The following is a 17,849-nucleotide window of genomic DNA, read 5'->3' as shown; positions in this document are numbered from 1 at the left end:
CTGGGCGAAAACTAAATTGCACAAATCCTATATCACACAGATAGAATTACACACATAAAGAAGATAACCTGATTATTACACTATTGCACTACAAACAAGAAACACACAAACTAAATTGCACAACGAATTGAATTACTAATTGCATCAGTACTGTACAAAGTCAGAGGTGCGCACCTTTGTTAGCGCTCCCCCTACCTCGGGCTTCCAGTGGGGAGACCTGAGGTCAACCTACCCCCGCCCCCTCCCCATTTTGTACTGAGTGGGAGACCTTTCCAGGCAGTAGCCTGCCTAGCTCACAAACTAAAATCAGGGCGCCCACTCCGACAAGGTTAATTGACCCACAGTCCCACACGGTGACATGATATTATTGACGTGACGTGCAAGTGAGCGATAGAAAACGGATCACGCAAATGTCACCTTTCGGAATATTTATTTAATTTGTTTATTTATTTATTTTGTGTGGGTGCCCCATGCCGCCCCGACAACATGCCGCCTATGCCTAAATCTGCCACTGCACTTGCTGTTGGACTGTATGGGCAGCGGTAGGTTAAACTTTTTCCTCTCCTTTGGTAATACTTTAGTTAGTTTGCATTATTATCAGGCTGTTGTGTTGCCAATTTATGACTGGCATAACAGGATCGCTATATTCTGCTCTATTAAAACATGTTACACATATTCTTGTACAAGCCTTAATTTCTATAAAATGTGTGCATATGCCTGACAATGGCTGAATGCCATGGAAAGTTCCAATCCTTCCACCAGCAGTAGCTGCGCGTGGGTAAAATCACTGAGGAAGCCTGAAAAAAACAGGAAGTCTGACGTTTACATACACTTAGATTGGAGTCATTAAAACTCGTTTATCAACCACTCCACAAATGTCTTGTTAACAAACTATAGTTTTGGCAAGTTGGTTAGAACATCTACAATGTTCATCTACATCTACAAGTAATTTTTCCAACAATTGTTTACAGACAGATTATTTCACTAATAATTCACTGTATCACAATTCCAGTGGGTCAGAAGTTTACATACACTAAATTGACTGTGGAAAAATGCAGAAAATTATGTCATGACGTTAGAACTGATAGATTAATTGACATCATTTGAGTCAATTGGAGGTGTACCTGTGGATGTATTTCAAGGCCTACCTTCAAAAACCTTCAGTGCCTCTTTGCTTGACATCATGGGAAAATCAAAATAAATCAGCCAAGACCTCAGAAATAGAATTGGAGACCTCCACAAGTCTGGTTCATCCTTGGGAGCAATTTCCAAACACCTGAAGGTACCACATTCATCTGTACAAACAATAGTACGCAAGTATAAACACCATGCGATCATGTGTAACAGTATAACTTTAGACCGTCCCCTCGCCCATACCCGGGCACGAACCAAGGACCCTCTGCACACATCAACAACAGTCACCCACGAAGCATCGTTACCCATCGCTCCACAAAAGCCTCGGCCCTTGCAGAGCAAGGGGAACCACTACTTCAAGGTCTCAGAGCAAGTGACGTCACCGATTGAAACGCTATTTAGCGTGTACCACCGCTAACTAAGCTAGCCGTTTCACATCCGTTACACATGCAGCCGTCATACCGCTCAGGAAGGAGACGCGTTCTGTCTCCTAGAGATGAACGAACTTTGGTGCGAAATGTGCAAATCAATCCCAGAACAACAGCAAAGGACCTTGTGAAGATGCTGGAGGAAACAGGTACAAAATTATCTATATCCACAGTAAAATGAGTCCTATTTCGACATAACCTGAAAGGCCGCTCAACAAGGAAGAAGCCCCCGCTCCAAAACTACCATAAAAAAGCAACTGCACATGGGGACAAAGATCATACTTTTTGGAGAAATTGTTCCCTGGTCTGATGAAACAAAATAGAACTGTTTGGCCATAATGACCATCGTTATGTTTGGAGGAAAAAGGGGGAGGCTTGCAAGCCGAAGAACCCCATTCCAATCGTGAAGCATGGGGTGGCAGCATCATGTTGTGGGGGTGCTTTGCTGCAGGAGGACTTGGTGCACTTCACAAAATAGATGGCATCATGAGACAGGAAAATTATGTGGATATTTTGAAGCAGCACCTCAAGACATCAGTCAGGAAGATAAAGCTTGGTCGCAAATGGGTCTTCCAAATGGACAAAGACCCCAAGCATACTTCCAAAGTTGTGGCAAAATGGCTTAAGGACAACAAAGTCAAGGGATTGGAATGGCCATCACAAAGCGCTGACCTCAGTCCAATAGTACAGTTGTGGGCAGAGCTGAAAAAAGCGTGTGCGAGCAAGGAGGCCTACAAACCTGACTCAGTTACAACAGCTCTGTCAGGAGGAATGGGCCAAAATTCACCCACCTTATTGTGGGAAGCTTGTGGAAGGATAGCCGAAAAAATTTGACCCAAGTTAAAACAATTTAAAGGCAATGCTACCAAATACTAATTGAGTGTATGTAAACTCCTGACCCACTAGGAATGTGATGAAAGCTGAAATAAAAGCTGAAATGAACCATTCTCTCTACTATTATTCTGACATTTCACATTCTTAAAATAAAGTGGTGATCCTAACTGACCTAAGACAGGGAATTTTTACTAGGATGAAATGTCAGGAATGGTGAAAAACTGAGTTTCCATGTATTTGGCTAAGGTGTATGTAAACTTCCGACTTCAACTGGGGCGGCAGGGTAGCCTAGTGGTTGGACTAGTAATCGGAAGGTTGCAAGTTCAAACCCCCGAGCTGACAAGGTACAAATCTGAACCTGAACAGGCAGTTAACCCACTGTTCCTAGGCTGTCATTGAAAATAAGAATTTGTTCTTAACTGACTTGCTTAGTTAAATAAAGGTAAAATAAATATATATTTATGTTTTTTCTTGGTCATTTTTTTGTGGAAGCCTGGCTTCCCTTGTCATCCATGAATACAGGAAGAAAATGTGATAATGTATCATGTTATCATGTGCCAGTAACCATGTCAGTAGGCTATCCTATTTCGTCATTGTCTCTCGGTGTTGGGGCTTTTGACTGTGGCTGCCAGGACAACCGTAAAACAGTGCAGGTTCAGGTCAAGGCACGCTGCTCTGAAGATGAAGCATTCTAATTTTATGGACATAACATGGACCAATAAAAGACCAGTTCTCATTTTGTCCTGAATTTTTACAGTAATTTACTTCATCTTGGCACTCCCCCATTGTAAAAAATATTTTGGAAGCTATAGAAATGCATTTATTAATGTCTACATTCATTTTTGCCATATTTATTATCTTACAAACAACTTAATGTATAGACACTTTTAAGGTATACAAATTGAGCTAAACATACACCAACAAATATATATAAAAACATTTTCCTTGGAGTATCATTTTTTGAGATGACTAATGTTACTGTCCCCACTACAACAACAAAAAATACACAAATACACGTCCTTGAAACATGTAATTGAAATACTGTAGTATTCCATTCATTCCATATAGAGGCCTGCGTCTACTGGGAAGTGCCAATATGGCCTACCGGCAGCTTTGAAATGCCTTGAAATGGCCAATAGTAACAAAAGCAATCCAGGGTTGATATACATCATTGGTGCGCGTCCAATGAGGATTTGCCGAAAAATAAAATGTTGCGTGGCCCTTTAAATGTATGGTTCAGAGTGGTTGTGCACGCGCTGTTTGTGCGACTTGACAGTTCATCAGTTACTGCGCAATAGCGTACCATTGCCGAATTTGTACTGGATCGGATGATCGGAGGGCATGCAGGCTATAAAACAGTTGATATCGAATCATGCAACTTATTGAGGATATAAATAGCAGTTGCACATTGATCGGGAAACGGCACAACCGCTGATCATGACAACAGAAGCACATTCGGATGACGGACACAATGTATCCCGCGGTTACCGATTTCTTGCTGTCGATGCCTCCACTGACTTAAATGGTGGCGCTGTCAGATCCGACCTTTCGTGAATTACACTGTAGGCTAATTCCGTGTTTTACTATTTTAAAGGCTATTGCAATAGGATACACTCACTCTTCAATCAAGAGCAACAATATATCACCAGCATTTGTTTTATTTGTGCATGGTTTATTCTACTGTAGAGTTACGTAATGCATGTTATGCTACTAAATATGGCAACCTTTTGATATGACGACGCAATGTGCCTACAAACACACATGCAGCGTTTTGCATGTGACTACAGCCTATACTGCCATAAGTGCACAGCATTTTAGTAACACACAGTTGTAATTACAGTTGTCATGCATTTACAAATCTAACTTGTGATTCTTGTCATGGCTAGATCTATTCAGGTTAATTTCAAATAACCAACCAAATTCGTCCAATCTTTCTTGAATATTTCTTAATACATTATTAATAAATATGCTCTTGAAATATGTAAACCTAAATGACTCATGAATGACTGTTCTCTGGCCCTCCACCCCTATAGGCATACAGAAGAAGACCCAAACTTAATCCTCCAGTCTGATGATATGAGAAGCTCTAGATGATGATGGAGATGCTCTGGTACATAAACTGGCTGTGCCTGATGGGTCTTTTCCTGGCCTCCCTACTCATCGTGTTGGCCTGGCTTGTCCAGTACTCCCTGGACGTACTACACCCGACGAGCCCCAAGTCACTCACCCAGGGCTGGGGTGCCACATCCAGGCTACTCCCACCTATCACCCTCTCCCACCGGACTCAGGCTGGGGGTGTGTGGGGCACCCTGCTCAAGCTCTGGCTCGGACGGGATCGAGGAGGAGCAGCGTCCGAGGCCGGGGTGAAGGGTCTGCTCACATCACTGTTCTCCTTCAAGTCTTTCCGGGAACATTGGCAGAGGGCTTGGGTCAAAGTTCTCAATGAACAAGCCTGCAGACATGGGGTAAGTTATTTTTGTTGTTGCTCCTGGCCGTTCTATGGCAAGATTGACTAATTCATTAGACGTGTCGATAAGAGCATTGAGCATCAAAACCCAATATATAATTAGCCTGTTACAGATTGCTTGTTTTGACATTAACTGTCAAGCAACACAGCAGCAGTTGCAATGTTGAAATCTGAAAACATTGTGCCATAATGTGTGTCTGTGTGCTGTAAGTATGTGTAGGCAGTGGTATCTCCATCATTCCAGGCAGCAGGCAGGGAGGCGGGCAGTGCTTCTCATTGTTGGAGTTTTGTGTGGGAGTTTGAGTGTCACGATAAGCAGGCAAGAGAGATCAGTTATTGTGTAACCACACTGAATCAATCCACATGTGAGTGGTGAGACCATAGAGATGTGTTATAATATGTTCAACTTATTTCTGTGGGTGTGAGACAATTCCACAAAGCCCAAAGTATGAACGTTCATCTGTGTCCCAAATGGCACCATATTCCCTACATGGTGCACTATTTTTGCCCGGGGCCCATAGCGCTCAGGTCAAAAGTAGTGCACTATGTAGTGAATAGGGTGCCATTTGGAATGCCGACCATGTGTTATATAATCAATAACTATCCCTTTTCACCTGTATGGCAACATAGAGATGGTGGTATCAAGGAAAGGGCTGAAATAAGCAGCCACTCTCTCTGATGAATGTATGCACTCAAATGGATGCCAATACACAATTTCTCTATCTTCTCTATTACTGGGTAATGCACATCCACTTTCAGTACAAAGTCCGAGCCTAGAAAACCCTTTCATTTCTCCCTGTCATGCTGCCAGTCACAAAGAGACAGTCTACCTCCTGTGTTTGCGGTGGACACCAGACTGTTAATGTACTCTTACTTTATTCAAACTCTACGTTTGATGTGCCTGTATCAAATCCCACTGCTCCGTCTACTGCCCTAGTGGGCACCTTCGACCACGATCTGTATGTGTGTGGGTGAGTGCATGTGTAAGAATGTGTGCGTGTTAAAGTTTTTAAAGGGGCTCAAACTACCACCAGTCAGCTCAAAATGTGCGTGCCGTGTGCGTGCGCATATGTACGTGCTTCCATGCGCGTTTTTGTGTGTGTATGTGTGTTAGTTTAATTAAAGGTAGTCGAACTGCAACTCCCTAGGGTGAAAGGGGACACTGCTCAGAGCTATCCTCTTGTTCTGACCTACAAAGGCTATTGTAGACGCAAAGATGGTACTGTACAAAGACCAGAGCGTCAACAAAACTGTAAGTCTAGTCCAGGAAGACATAGAGGAAAATCCAGTTTGTGTGTTACGTCAATGCAGCCAACAATAACATCCTGGTGCAATTGATCAGATGCAATTATAATGTTGAGGCATGGTCCAACAGCATTCTTGTAGAATGTATCACTTCATATATTCCACACTGCTATATTCCTTCAACAAGCTCTCTTTCTAATCAAAGAGGGTCAAATGGGTGTTTTATAGAGAACAGAAGGCTTGTTAAGTTAAATGCTTTTGCACACTGTTTCCACTCCTCTGCCTAGCGAATTAAATACTAGTGCTTGTTCAGCAACCCAGATATAGCCTCCCCGTTGTCAGGGGGTTAAGAACACGGTTACATCATTTTTTGCTTACATTTCACAGTCAGTCTGCAAATAAATGCGCCAGGAGAAGACAAGACCGCATCAGAAAAAAGCTGTTTACTCATGTGGTGTTTAATTTGTACTCTGGCTAACTGCCAAAGCTGATAGAGGCACCTAATGTTGCTATTTCCTCTGCGTTACGAAAAAACCCGCAATCAACTCTCATTGGTGTAATCTGTGTGGTATCTTGGATTAGGCCAACAAGTATTTTGTGTGGGCAACTGGGCACCCCAAGCACATCAAAGTCTCTGGTAAATTTTACATCTGTGAATAGGTTGGTTGTAGAAGGAATGTCATTGTATCCTTCACCGACTAAAGCCTTATATGTTGACCTCGCACAATCATCCAATAACAGTGTTCACCCCCCTCATTTTGCTAGGCCCAACAACAGACTCTTACTCGACTTAATGGACTGTATGTACATTAACCTACATTTTAACCTATAACCTACTGTATTTGAAGTCAAAACACAGCTCCACAATGAACCTGTGGTGTTTAGCATGAGGTGGTCACATGCCTGTGTCTTAGTAAGAGGTCTTTGGTTCCTCCTTACCAGCTCCCCTCATCTTCAAATACACCTGACCTGAAAAACCAGCCGGAAGGGTTGTGCTGCTACAGTATGACAAGTGTTAGATAACCAATGGTAGGGCTGTGGCGGTCATGCCATTTTGTCAGCCGGTGATTGTCAAGCAAATATCTGCTAGTCTTGCAGTAATTGATTAACATAAACACATTTAGCATCTCCTGTCTTCTATGCATAGCCTACAAGCCACTGATGCAGACCTTTGGAACATCTACATTTTAAAAAGTCTAATAAATCCATGAAATGTAGCCTATACCATCACAATAAATCCATCATTTATTTTAGACGGGTCTAAAGAAACATGATATTAAGAAAATGTAGTCTATTTCAGAAGAACAGAATACCATACTCTGAGTTGTCCTTATGTTAGGCCCTGATCTGGCTATGCGACAGTGGGCTCAAATTACTGGCACCCCTGACTGACAATGCACAAAATATAAACCATATAATTATAGAGAAACTCAAAATACTAACATGTGAGAAATACTGTACTTTATTAATGTTTCAATGGAACCCACCAAAATTATTTATTGATTTAATTAAAAATCAATGTCCTCTAAATCAAGGTTTCACAATTAATGGCATCCTTAAAGTTTATTGTAAATAACAACTACCAAAATTAAATCAGGAATTCAATTCCACTTATTTAAGTTTATCTAAGTCTTAAGGAACTATATTGAGCCGTTACATCACTTCCTGTTTCACTAGTGTATAAAAATGAGGTAACACGCTGGCTAATATTAATAATATGCGTGTCAATCTCTCCTGGCTGAAAGTGGAGGAGAGATTGACTTCATCACTACTTTTATTTATGAGAGGTTGAATGCATGTTGAAGCTGTCTGTCTAAACTACTGGCACACAGCCATGACTACATGTAACTCTATTCCACATCAAGTAACTGACGCAAGCAGTAAAATTAGATTTTAAAAAACAGATTTAAAAAATGCCTTCTAGAACAGCGGGGACTGTGAAGCAACACAAACACAGACACATGCATACACACACACACAATGACATACGCATTATACATACACATGGATTTAGTACTGTAGATATGTGGTAGTGGTGGAGTAGGGGCCTTAGGGCACACACAGTATGTTATGACATCTGTGAATGTATTGTAATGTTATTAAAATTGTATAAACTGCCTTACTTTTCCTGGGGTCTAGCAAAATTATGTTAAGCCCTGATCTAATAGGGATCCATAATAAATACAATATATCCCTTTGTCATCCAACACCATGAAGAAAACAAATCAACTGGCAGTTCAAAAGAGACAGATGATACCTTTATTAATCTGGTAGTGGCTACAAGAATATCCACAAACAATTGAATATACCACTGAGCACTGTCAGAGCAATTATAAAAAAATTCAAAAGATACGGAACAGTTGAAAACCTCACGGGTAAAGGACTAAAATGCATTTTGCCCCCGAGGATAGGGAGGAGGATGGTGAGAGAAGCAACAAAATCCCCAAGAATCACTGTGAAATAATTGCAGGCCTTGGTGGCGTCTTGGGGTCACCAGGTTTCAAAAAGCACCATCAGATGCCACCTCCACAACCACAGGCTCTTTGGAAGGGTTGCCAGAAGAAAGCCCTTTCTGACCCCAAGACACAGACGCAAGCGCTTGGAGTTTGCCAGATGTCATTTAAATTATGACTAGAAGAAGGTGCTCTCCAAAATTGAACGTTTTGGTCAGATACAGCATTGGAATGTTTGGCATTGAAACAGATGCATACAAGGAGAGGCATCCCATACCCACGGTGAAATATGGTGTTGGGTCAGTGATGTTTTGGGGCTGTTTTAATTCCAGAGGTCCATGGGCACTGGTTAAGATTAATGGCATAATGAATTCCACCAAGTATCAGGCAATTTTGGCTGACAATCAGGTTGCCTCTGCCAGAAGGCTGTGACTTGGCCGTAGGTGGACTTTCCAACAAGACAATGACCCAAAACATACCTCAAGATCCACACAGAAATTATTTTGTTGTCACAGAACCAATGTTCTGCCATGGCCATCTTAGTCGCCGGACCTCAATCCAATCCTAAACCTGTGGGCTGACTTGAAGAGGGCAGTTGATAAGCGCAAACCCAAGAATGTGAAGGATCTTGAAAGGATCTGCATAGAGGAATGATCCAAAATCCCTCCAAATGTGTTCCTTAACCTTGTCAAACATTAAACCTGACTCCATGCCGTTATCCTTGCCAGAGGTGGTTGCACTAAGTACTAAATGAGGAGTGCCAATAATTATGAAATCTTGATTATCCTTATCCAATTCCAAGACGCATATTGAAGATATTGTAAGAACTGTCCACATTTACTTTTCGTCAGCCAAGAAGATGAGTAGGCATAACAACCAGCAAAAGCACTAGTTTATGTCAATCTACTATCCCCAATAGTACAAAAGTTGACCTATTCTGTGGGAAAAATAAATATTCCAAACATAGTCCGGGACTGTTGTGGGATGCGATAGATCCCAAATTAATACAACACTAGCATTAAAAAAAACTATTTTAAGCAATGAGCCTGACTCAACAGGTGAGAACGTTTAGCTTAAAATGTTCATAAACTATTAGGCTATTTCTTCACATTATAAGCGCAGCAATGTGCACACAGCAGTAGGCCATAAGTGCGAATGTCCCAGGGATGCAAACTAGTCACCTTTCGGCGAAAATGTGTTGTTTTGAATCCAAAATAGGCTGGATGCCACTTTCCATCTTTCAATACAGTGGATAAAAAGGGGTATGCCAGGTGTACTCTCTGCCTGAAAGAGATCAATTATTCCAACAAAGGGTATAATGCTCTGCTGGCACATTGTAGAACAGATTCCACAGGCAAAAAGTGTACAATGTAATAATGTGCAGGTTTGCCCAAAGATATTGCTTTTGTTGTTTTGAACTTGACAGTAACACATGTGAGTCTTGGGGGATTATTTAATTTTTTTACTCCGTGAACGTTATTTTTGCACACATGTAGCCTTGTGCACTTGATCGATGTCTGCTATAGTGGCCACTATAATAGAGCAAAAATAGAATACCTGTTTGTTTCATTCTATTTCTACTTAAGATGTTTTTTTCCAAAGTTAAATATTTAGACGTGTGTGTTAGAGGTCGACCGATTATGATTTTTCAACACCGATATCGATTATTGGAGGACCAAAAAAGCCGATGCCGATTTAAAAAAAAATATATATATATACACACACACACACACACACACACACACACACACACACACACACAGTGGGGCAAAAAAGTATTTAGTCAGCTACCAATTGTGCAAGTTCTCCCACTTAAAAAGATGAGAGAGGCCTGTAATTTTCATCATAGGTACACTACAGAAAAAAATCCAGAAAATCACATTGTAGAATTTTTAATGAATTTATTTGCAAATGATGGTGGAAAATAACTTTGTTATTGACCAAATACTTAATCTCAATACTTTGTTATATACCCTTTGTTGGCAATGACAGAGGTCAAACGTTTTCTGTTAGTCTTCACAAGGTTTTCACACACTGTTGCTGGTATTTTGGCCCATTCCTCCATGCAGATCTCCTCTAGAGCAGTGATGTTTTGGGGCTGTTGCTGGGCAACACGGACTTTCAACTCCCTCCAAAGATTTTTTATGGGGTTGAGATCTGGAGACTGGCTAGACCACTCCAGGACCTTGAAATGCTTCTTACGAAGCCACTCATTCATTGCCCGGGCGGTGTGTTTGGGATCATTGTCATGCTGAAATACCCAGCCACATTTCATCTTCAATGCCCTTGCTGATGGAAGGAGGTTTTCGCTCAAAATCTCACGATACATGGCCCCATTCATTCTTTCCTTTACACGGATCAGTCGTCCTGGTCCCTTTGCAGAAAAACAGCCCCAAAGCATGATGTTTCCACCACCATGCTTCACAGTAGGTATGGTGTTCTTTGGATGCAACTCAGCATTCTTTGTCCTCCAAATACGACGAGTTGAGTTTTTACCAAAAAGTTATATTTTGGTTTCATCTGACCATATGACATTCTCCCAATCTTCTTCTGGATCATCCAAATGCTCTCTAGCAAACTTCAGATGGGCCTGGACATGTACTGGCTTAAGCAGGGGGACACGTCTGGCACTGCAGGATTTGAGTCCTTGGTGGCGTAGTGTGTTACTGATGGTAGGTTTTGTTACTTTGGTCCCTGCTCTCTGCAGGTCATTCACTAGGTCCCCCCGTGTGTTCTGGGATTTTTGCTCACCGCTCTTGTGATCATTTTGACCCCACTGGGTGAGATCTTGCATGGAGCCCCAGATCGAGGGAGATTATCAGTGGTCTTGTATGTCTTCCATTTCCTAATAATTGCTCCCACAGTTGATTTCTTCAAACCAAGCTGCTTACCTATTGCAGATTCAGTCTTCCCAGCCTGGTGCAGGTCTACAATTTTGTTTCTGGTGTCCTTTGACAGCTCTTTGGTCTTGGCCATAGTGGAGTTTGGAGTGACTGTGAGGTTGTGGACAGGTGTCTTTTATACTGATAACAAGTTCAAACAGGTGCCATTAATACAGGTAACGAGTGGAGGACAGAGGAGCCTCTTAAAGAAGAAGTTACAGGTCTGTGAGAGCCAGAAATCTTGCTTGTTTATAGGTGACCAAATACTTATTTTTCCACCATAATTTGCAAATTCATTAAAAATCCTACAATGTGATTTTCTGGATTTTTTTTCTTCTCATTTTGTCTGTCATAGTTGAAGTTTACCTATGATGAAAATTACAGGTCTCTCTCATCTTTTTAAGTGGGAGAACTTGCACAATTGGTGGCTGACTAAATACTTTTTTGCCCCACTGTGTGTGTGTGTATATATATACAAAGATGTATTTGTAATAATGACAATTACAACAATACTGAATTAACACTTATTTTCTTAATATAATACATCAATACAATCAATTTAGCCTCAAGTAGATAATGAAACATCTTCAATTTGATTTAAATAATGCAAAAACAAAGTGTTGGAGAAGAACGTAAAAGTGCAATATGTGCTATGTAAGAAAGCTAACGTTTCAGTTCCTTGCTCAGAACATGAGAACATATGAAAGCTGGTGGTTCCTTTTATCATAAGTCTTCAATATTCCCAGGTAAGAAGTTTTAGGTTGTAGTTATTATAGGACTATTTCCCTCTATACCCTTTGTATTTCATTAACCTTTGACTATTGGATGTTCTTACACTGGCAATACTAAAGTGCCTATAACAGTGTAGCCTCCGTCCCTCTCCTCGCTCGAACCAGCAACACAACGACAACAGCCACCACATCGAAGCAGCGTTACCCATGCAGAGCAAGGGGAACAACCACTCCAAGGCTCAGAGCGAGTGAAGTTTGAAAAGCTATTAGCGCGCGCTAACTAGCCAGCCATTTCACTTCGGTCACACCAGCCTCATCTCGGGAGTTGATAGGTTTGAAGTCATAAACAGCGCAATGCTTGACTCACAACGAAGAACTGCTGGCAAAACACACGAAAGTTCTGTTTGAATGAATGTTTACGCACCTGCTTCTGTCTACCAACGCTCAGTCAGATACTTAGATACTTGTATGCTTGTATGCACAGTCAGATTATATGCAACACAGGACACGCTAGATAATATCTAGTAATATCATCAACCATGTGTAGTTAACTAGTGATTATGATTGATTGATTTTTATAAGATAAGTTTAATGCTAGCTGGCAACTTACCTTGGCTTACTGCATTTGCGTAACAGGCAGTCTCCTTGTGGAGTGCAACGAGAAAGAGGCAGGTCGTTATTGCGTTGGACTAGTTAACTGTAAGGTCGCAAGATTGGATCCCCCGAGCTGAAAAGGTGAACATCTCTTTCTGCCCCTGAACGAGGCAGTTAACCCACCGTTCCTAAAATAAGAATGTGTTCTTAACTGACTTGCCTAGCTAAATAAAGATTAAATAAAGGTGTAAACTTTTTTTTTTTAATTAATCGGCGCCCTAAAATACCGATTTCCGATTGTTATGAAAACTTGAAATCGGCCATTCCGATTAATCGGTCAAGTTACAGCGGTACAGCACCGATTACATGGAGTACCAGGCAGTTAGCAGGTTTGGTATGCTACTAATGACCATCAGCAGCATCAGAGCTTGGAGAAGCCTAATTACCATGACTAAACGCTCACATGGAATTTGACTGCCTTCATGACTCGTGGCGGTAAAATGGTCACTGTAACAGCCTTAACCAAGGGGTGAGCCATGTCAGCGTCATCAAGCTCTCCGCTCCTCACACACAGGCACCTGCCAGGCATGTTGCCCTGGACACTCGGTAACAGATACCTTGGCAACAGTCCCAAACCATGGTGTCTGCGACTGTGACTCACGTTCACACTGACCTGTGCACTGTCACGATTATGTTTCTGCATCGGGCAAAATATGCAGGAGGAATAGAGGCATCAGTGTCATTACATGGTCGTTATGTCGGGATGGAGAAACCTGAGTAATTTTATTACATTATCCTAAAGTGCTGCTCTGGCACCATCCACTGATGTTGTTATAGAATACTTGTTGTGCTATGAAGACATGGCTATTCAAGTTTAAAATTACCACCAAGATTACCATTACCATATCCTACACAGCATCATCAGATATGTGATAATCCACTAAAGGCTATATTTTGTAATAGAAATTAGAAAAGTTGTTTCTTACTTATTTATGAGTATGTCATGTCTGTCTTTGTCTTCTGATACACTTAAATCCTTACACTCTAGGCATACAGTATGTCACCACCTGACATCACACGGTAGAGTCCCATGGCCTTATTAGTCTTGCATTACCAAACTCCCAGGTCTCATTCCCACGTGTCGTGCAGGGAGCATGGAATCAACTGAGGCTACCATATCCTTATCCTGAGTGTACACCCAAGTCCGTCTTTGCTTGGAACTAGGCTGTCATGCTGTAAACCATGGCCCAAACACGCAGCCACTGAGGCTAAGAGCTTGCATTCGGGAAGTATTCATACATCTGGACTTTTTCCACATTTTGTTACATTACATTCTTATTCTAAAATGGATTAAATTGTTTATTTCTCATTAATCCACACACAATACCTCATAATGACAAAGCAAAAACATTTTTTTCGAATTTTTTGCAAATGTATTAAAAATAAAACACTGAAATATAACATTTCTATAAGTATTCAGACCCTTTACTCAGTACTTTGAAGCACCTTTGGCAGCGATTACAGCCTCGTCTTCTTGGGTATGATGGTAAAAGCTTGGCACACCTGTATTTGGGGAGTTTCTCCCATTCTTCGCCACAGATCCTCTCAAGCTCTGTCAGGTTGAATGGAGAGCGTTGCTGCACAGCTATTTTCACGTTTCTCCAGAGATGTTCGGGCTCTGGCTGGGCCACTCAAGGACATTCAGAGACTTGTCCCGAAGCCACTCCTGCGTTGTCTTGGCTGTGTGCTTAGGGTCGTTGTCCTGTTGGAAGGTTAACCTTCACCTCAGTCTGAGGTCCTGAGCTCTCTGGAGCTGGTTTTCATCAAGGATCTCTCTGTATGCCTCCCGAGTGGCGCAACGGTTTAAGGAACTGCATCCCAATGCTTGAGCTGTCACTACAGACCCGGGTTTGATCCCAGGGTGTGTCGCAGCCAGCCGCGACCGGGAGACCCATGAGGCAGCGCACAATTTTCCCAGCATCATCCGGGTTAGGGGAGGGTTTGGCTGGCCGGGATGTCCTTGTCCCATCGCCCTCTAACGACTCCTTGTGGTGGGCCGGAGCGGATGCACACTGACTTCGGTTGCCAGTTGTACCGTGTTTCTTCCAACACATTGGTTGCGGCTGGCTTCCGGGTTGAACGAGAGTGTGTCAAGAAGCAGTGCGTCTTGTCAGGGTTGTGTTTCGGAGGACACATGACTCTCGACCTTCGCCTCTCCCGAGTTTGTACGGGTGTTGCAATGATGGGACAATACTGTAACTACCAATTGAATATCACGAAATTGGGGAGACAAAGGGGTAAAAATAAATAAAAGGATCTCTCAGTACTTTGCTCCGTTCATCTTTCCTTCGATCCTGACTAGTCTCCCAGTCCCTGCCTCTGAAAAACATCCCACAGCATGATGCTGCACCGCCATGCTTCACTGTAGGGATGGTTTGACGCTTGGCATTCAGGTCAAAGAGTTCAATCTTGGTTTCATCAGACCAGAGAATCTTATTTCTCATGGTCAGAGTCCTTTAGGTGACTTTTGGCAAATTCCAAGTGGGCGGCAGGTAGCCTAGTGGTTAGAGCATTGGGCCAGTAACCGAAAAGTTGCTAGATCGAATCCCTGAGCTGACAAGGTAAAAATCGGTCGTTCGAACAAGGCAGTTAACCTACTGTTCCTAGGCCGTCATTGTAAATAAGAATTTGTTCTTAACTGACTTGACTAGTTAAATAAAGGTTCAAATAAAATTTAAAAATGCTGCATTAATGTTTTGGTACCCTTCCCCAGATCTGTGGGGAATCCTTACTACCAAGGATTATCAAGAAAAAAACTTCTAACAAACAAAACCTGCATAAGAACCACAGCAGAACCTGGAAATACTATCTTACTCAAACTGAGTGAGTAATGTTCAGTCTGAACCTATTTCTGAAGTCAAGTTTTTTTTACTGAGAAGTGGCTTCCTTCTGGCCACTACCATAAAGGCCTGATTTTATTTGAGATGGTTGATGGTTGAGATGGTTGTCCTTCTGGAAAGTTATCCCATCTCCACAGAGGAACTCTGGAGCTCTGTCAGAGTGACCATTGGGTTCTTGGTCAACTCCCTGACCAAGGGCCTTCTCTTCCGATTGTACAGTATGGCCGGGCGGCCAGCTCTAGGAAGAGTCTTGGGGGTTCCAAACTTCTTCCATTTAAGAATGATGGGGGCCACTGTGTTCTTGGGGACCTTCAATGCTGCAGAAATGTTTTGGTACCCTTCCCCAGATCTGTGCCTCGACACAATCCTGTCTCTGAGCTCCTTGGACAATTCCTTCGACATCACTGCTTGGTTTTTGCGCTGACATGCAGTACACTGTCAACTGTGGGACCTTATATAAACAGGTGTGCCTTTCCAAATCATGTACAATCAATTGAATTTACCAGGTGGATTTACAGGTGGACTCCAATCAAGTTGTAGAAACATCTCAATGATGATCAATGGAAACAGGATGCACCTGAGCTCAATTTTAAGGCTTAATACTGAATACCTATGTAAATAAGGTATTTCTGTTTTTTACCTGTTTTCACTGTCATTATGGGGTATTGTGTGTAGATCGATGAGGAAAACAATAAATTTTAAATAATTTTAGAATAAGGCTGTAATGGAACAACGTGGAAAGAAAATCAAGGGGTCTGAATACTTTCCAAATGCACTGTAGGTGAGGAAGCCAGGGACACACGAGTGTGTGTATGTCTGCGTGCGTGCGCCGTGCGGGTCTGGGCATCCAAGTGTCTGATACTATGTGATGGATGTGTTCCATTTCCACACACAGACTTTGGCGTCGATACCCACACATCATTTGGTGTGACGGACATGGGTGTACCCCCACTCTCCTGAAGATGCTGGATCAGGATATTGTCATTCGTGTTAATTGGTTCTGCAAACACAATTCCACAGTGCCATTTTAGTCCGATTACCACTGGTGTGCTGCTGATGGAGACGGATCACAGGAGTGCATATGCCTATGTGAATGGGAGAAAGACTGGAGAGGAGGAATGCAGACGTGTGTGTGTGTGTGTCCGGTTAAATTATGATGATCAACAGGGTAAACTAAGAAGCTTTCCCGTCTCTCTCGCGCTCTGTAATCCAGGGATTTGGCATAAGGCCTCAGCACAGCTGGTTACGTGTGACTCGGATGTCAACAGAAGGACGTCCTCTGGGAGGACGCACACACACACAATTACACATGGTGCTGTGTAATTACAATTATAATCACCTCTATTGACTAGTACTGTACAAAAACATAAGTACACGCCTCTGGCTAATGTACCAACACATGCTCCTATCCACATGGTGGGTAGCCCATATGATGGCGGATCATATAGATTTTAATTTAAAACACAACGCACATCAGACAGACACAGCTCTTACCGGCGGACTCATTCCACAGCGTAATGCTCCAGACTAATGCACACAGAGAGAGAGCAGATGCTTACAAACACTAACATAGTGGCTCCAGCTTCACTTATACATGAGAATGCTAAAGCAATTAAGCACACACAAACACACACTGACCTCTTTGATACTGCGTACGTAGAAAATACACATATACAGTACTCTCCTCCGATGGATGCACATGAGGGTCCTCTCTTCTGATGTAGTTGTTTACTAGTGTGTGATGCAACAGCTTCACGGCTTCCACCTTGGGAGAGAATTTTGGAAGTCCTTTGATGAGAGATTGAGGAGCTGTGGCATTGTCTGTGTGATGTTACTCAGCCAGAGGTTAAGGCCTATGAGTAGAAGAAGTGTTATTGCCGGGTTCCGAAACATTTAGTGACATGTTGACAAACAAAATGGTGACGTCATTTGAATAGTAAGAACGAGTATAAAATAGTAACCCTATTTGAAGAAAGACTTGAGTTTTATATAGCAAGGCTTTATGCTGAGCAGGGCCAAGAAGGTACTCGGAGCAAGCTGGTGTGACACTGCTGTAGGAGAAGGCTTGGTTGGCATCTGCATCATCAGTAATGTCATCCCATTGTCTGAGTGGTCTCTACACTACAGGTGGTGGGTCAGTTTGGGAGGAGCAGGTTACAGCCTCACTGTGTGCATCACTGT

At 42.3% G+C, this 17,849-nt stretch overlaps 1 protein-coding gene across 6 annotated transcripts in view; it reads left to right on the top strand.

Moving 5' to 3' along the window:
• c2cd2l (c2cd2 like) overlaps positions 1 to 17,849 on the top strand; it is a 50,555-nt gene that overhangs the window by 421 nt on the left and 32,285 nt on the right. For 2 of the 6 annotated variants that reach the window (XM_090187094.1, XM_021619001.3), the window contains exon 2: positions 4,430 to 4,861. In XM_090187094.1, the coding sequence (XP_090043220.1) occupies positions 4,487 to 4,861 (375 nt within the window). In that variant the 5' untranslated portion in view covers positions 4,430 to 4,486. Of the gene's footprint in view, positions 1 to 278; positions 543 to 3,627; positions 3,959 to 4,429; positions 4,862 to 17,849 lie in introns of those variants that run through there. The other 4 variants (XM_090187093.1, XM_021619003.3, XM_021619004.3 and 1 more) reach the window with 4 other exon arrangements.

The sequence above is a fragment of the Oncorhynchus mykiss genome, chromosome 10, assembly GCF_057628025.1.
Source record: "Oncorhynchus mykiss isolate SJ-2025 chromosome 10, ASM5762802v1, whole genome shotgun sequence".
NCBI lineage: Eukaryota > Metazoa > Chordata > Actinopteri > Salmoniformes > Salmonidae > Oncorhynchus > Oncorhynchus mykiss.
The sequence above is the reverse complement of the archived record's forward strand: the minus strand, read 5'-3'. Positions and strand labels throughout refer to the sequence as shown.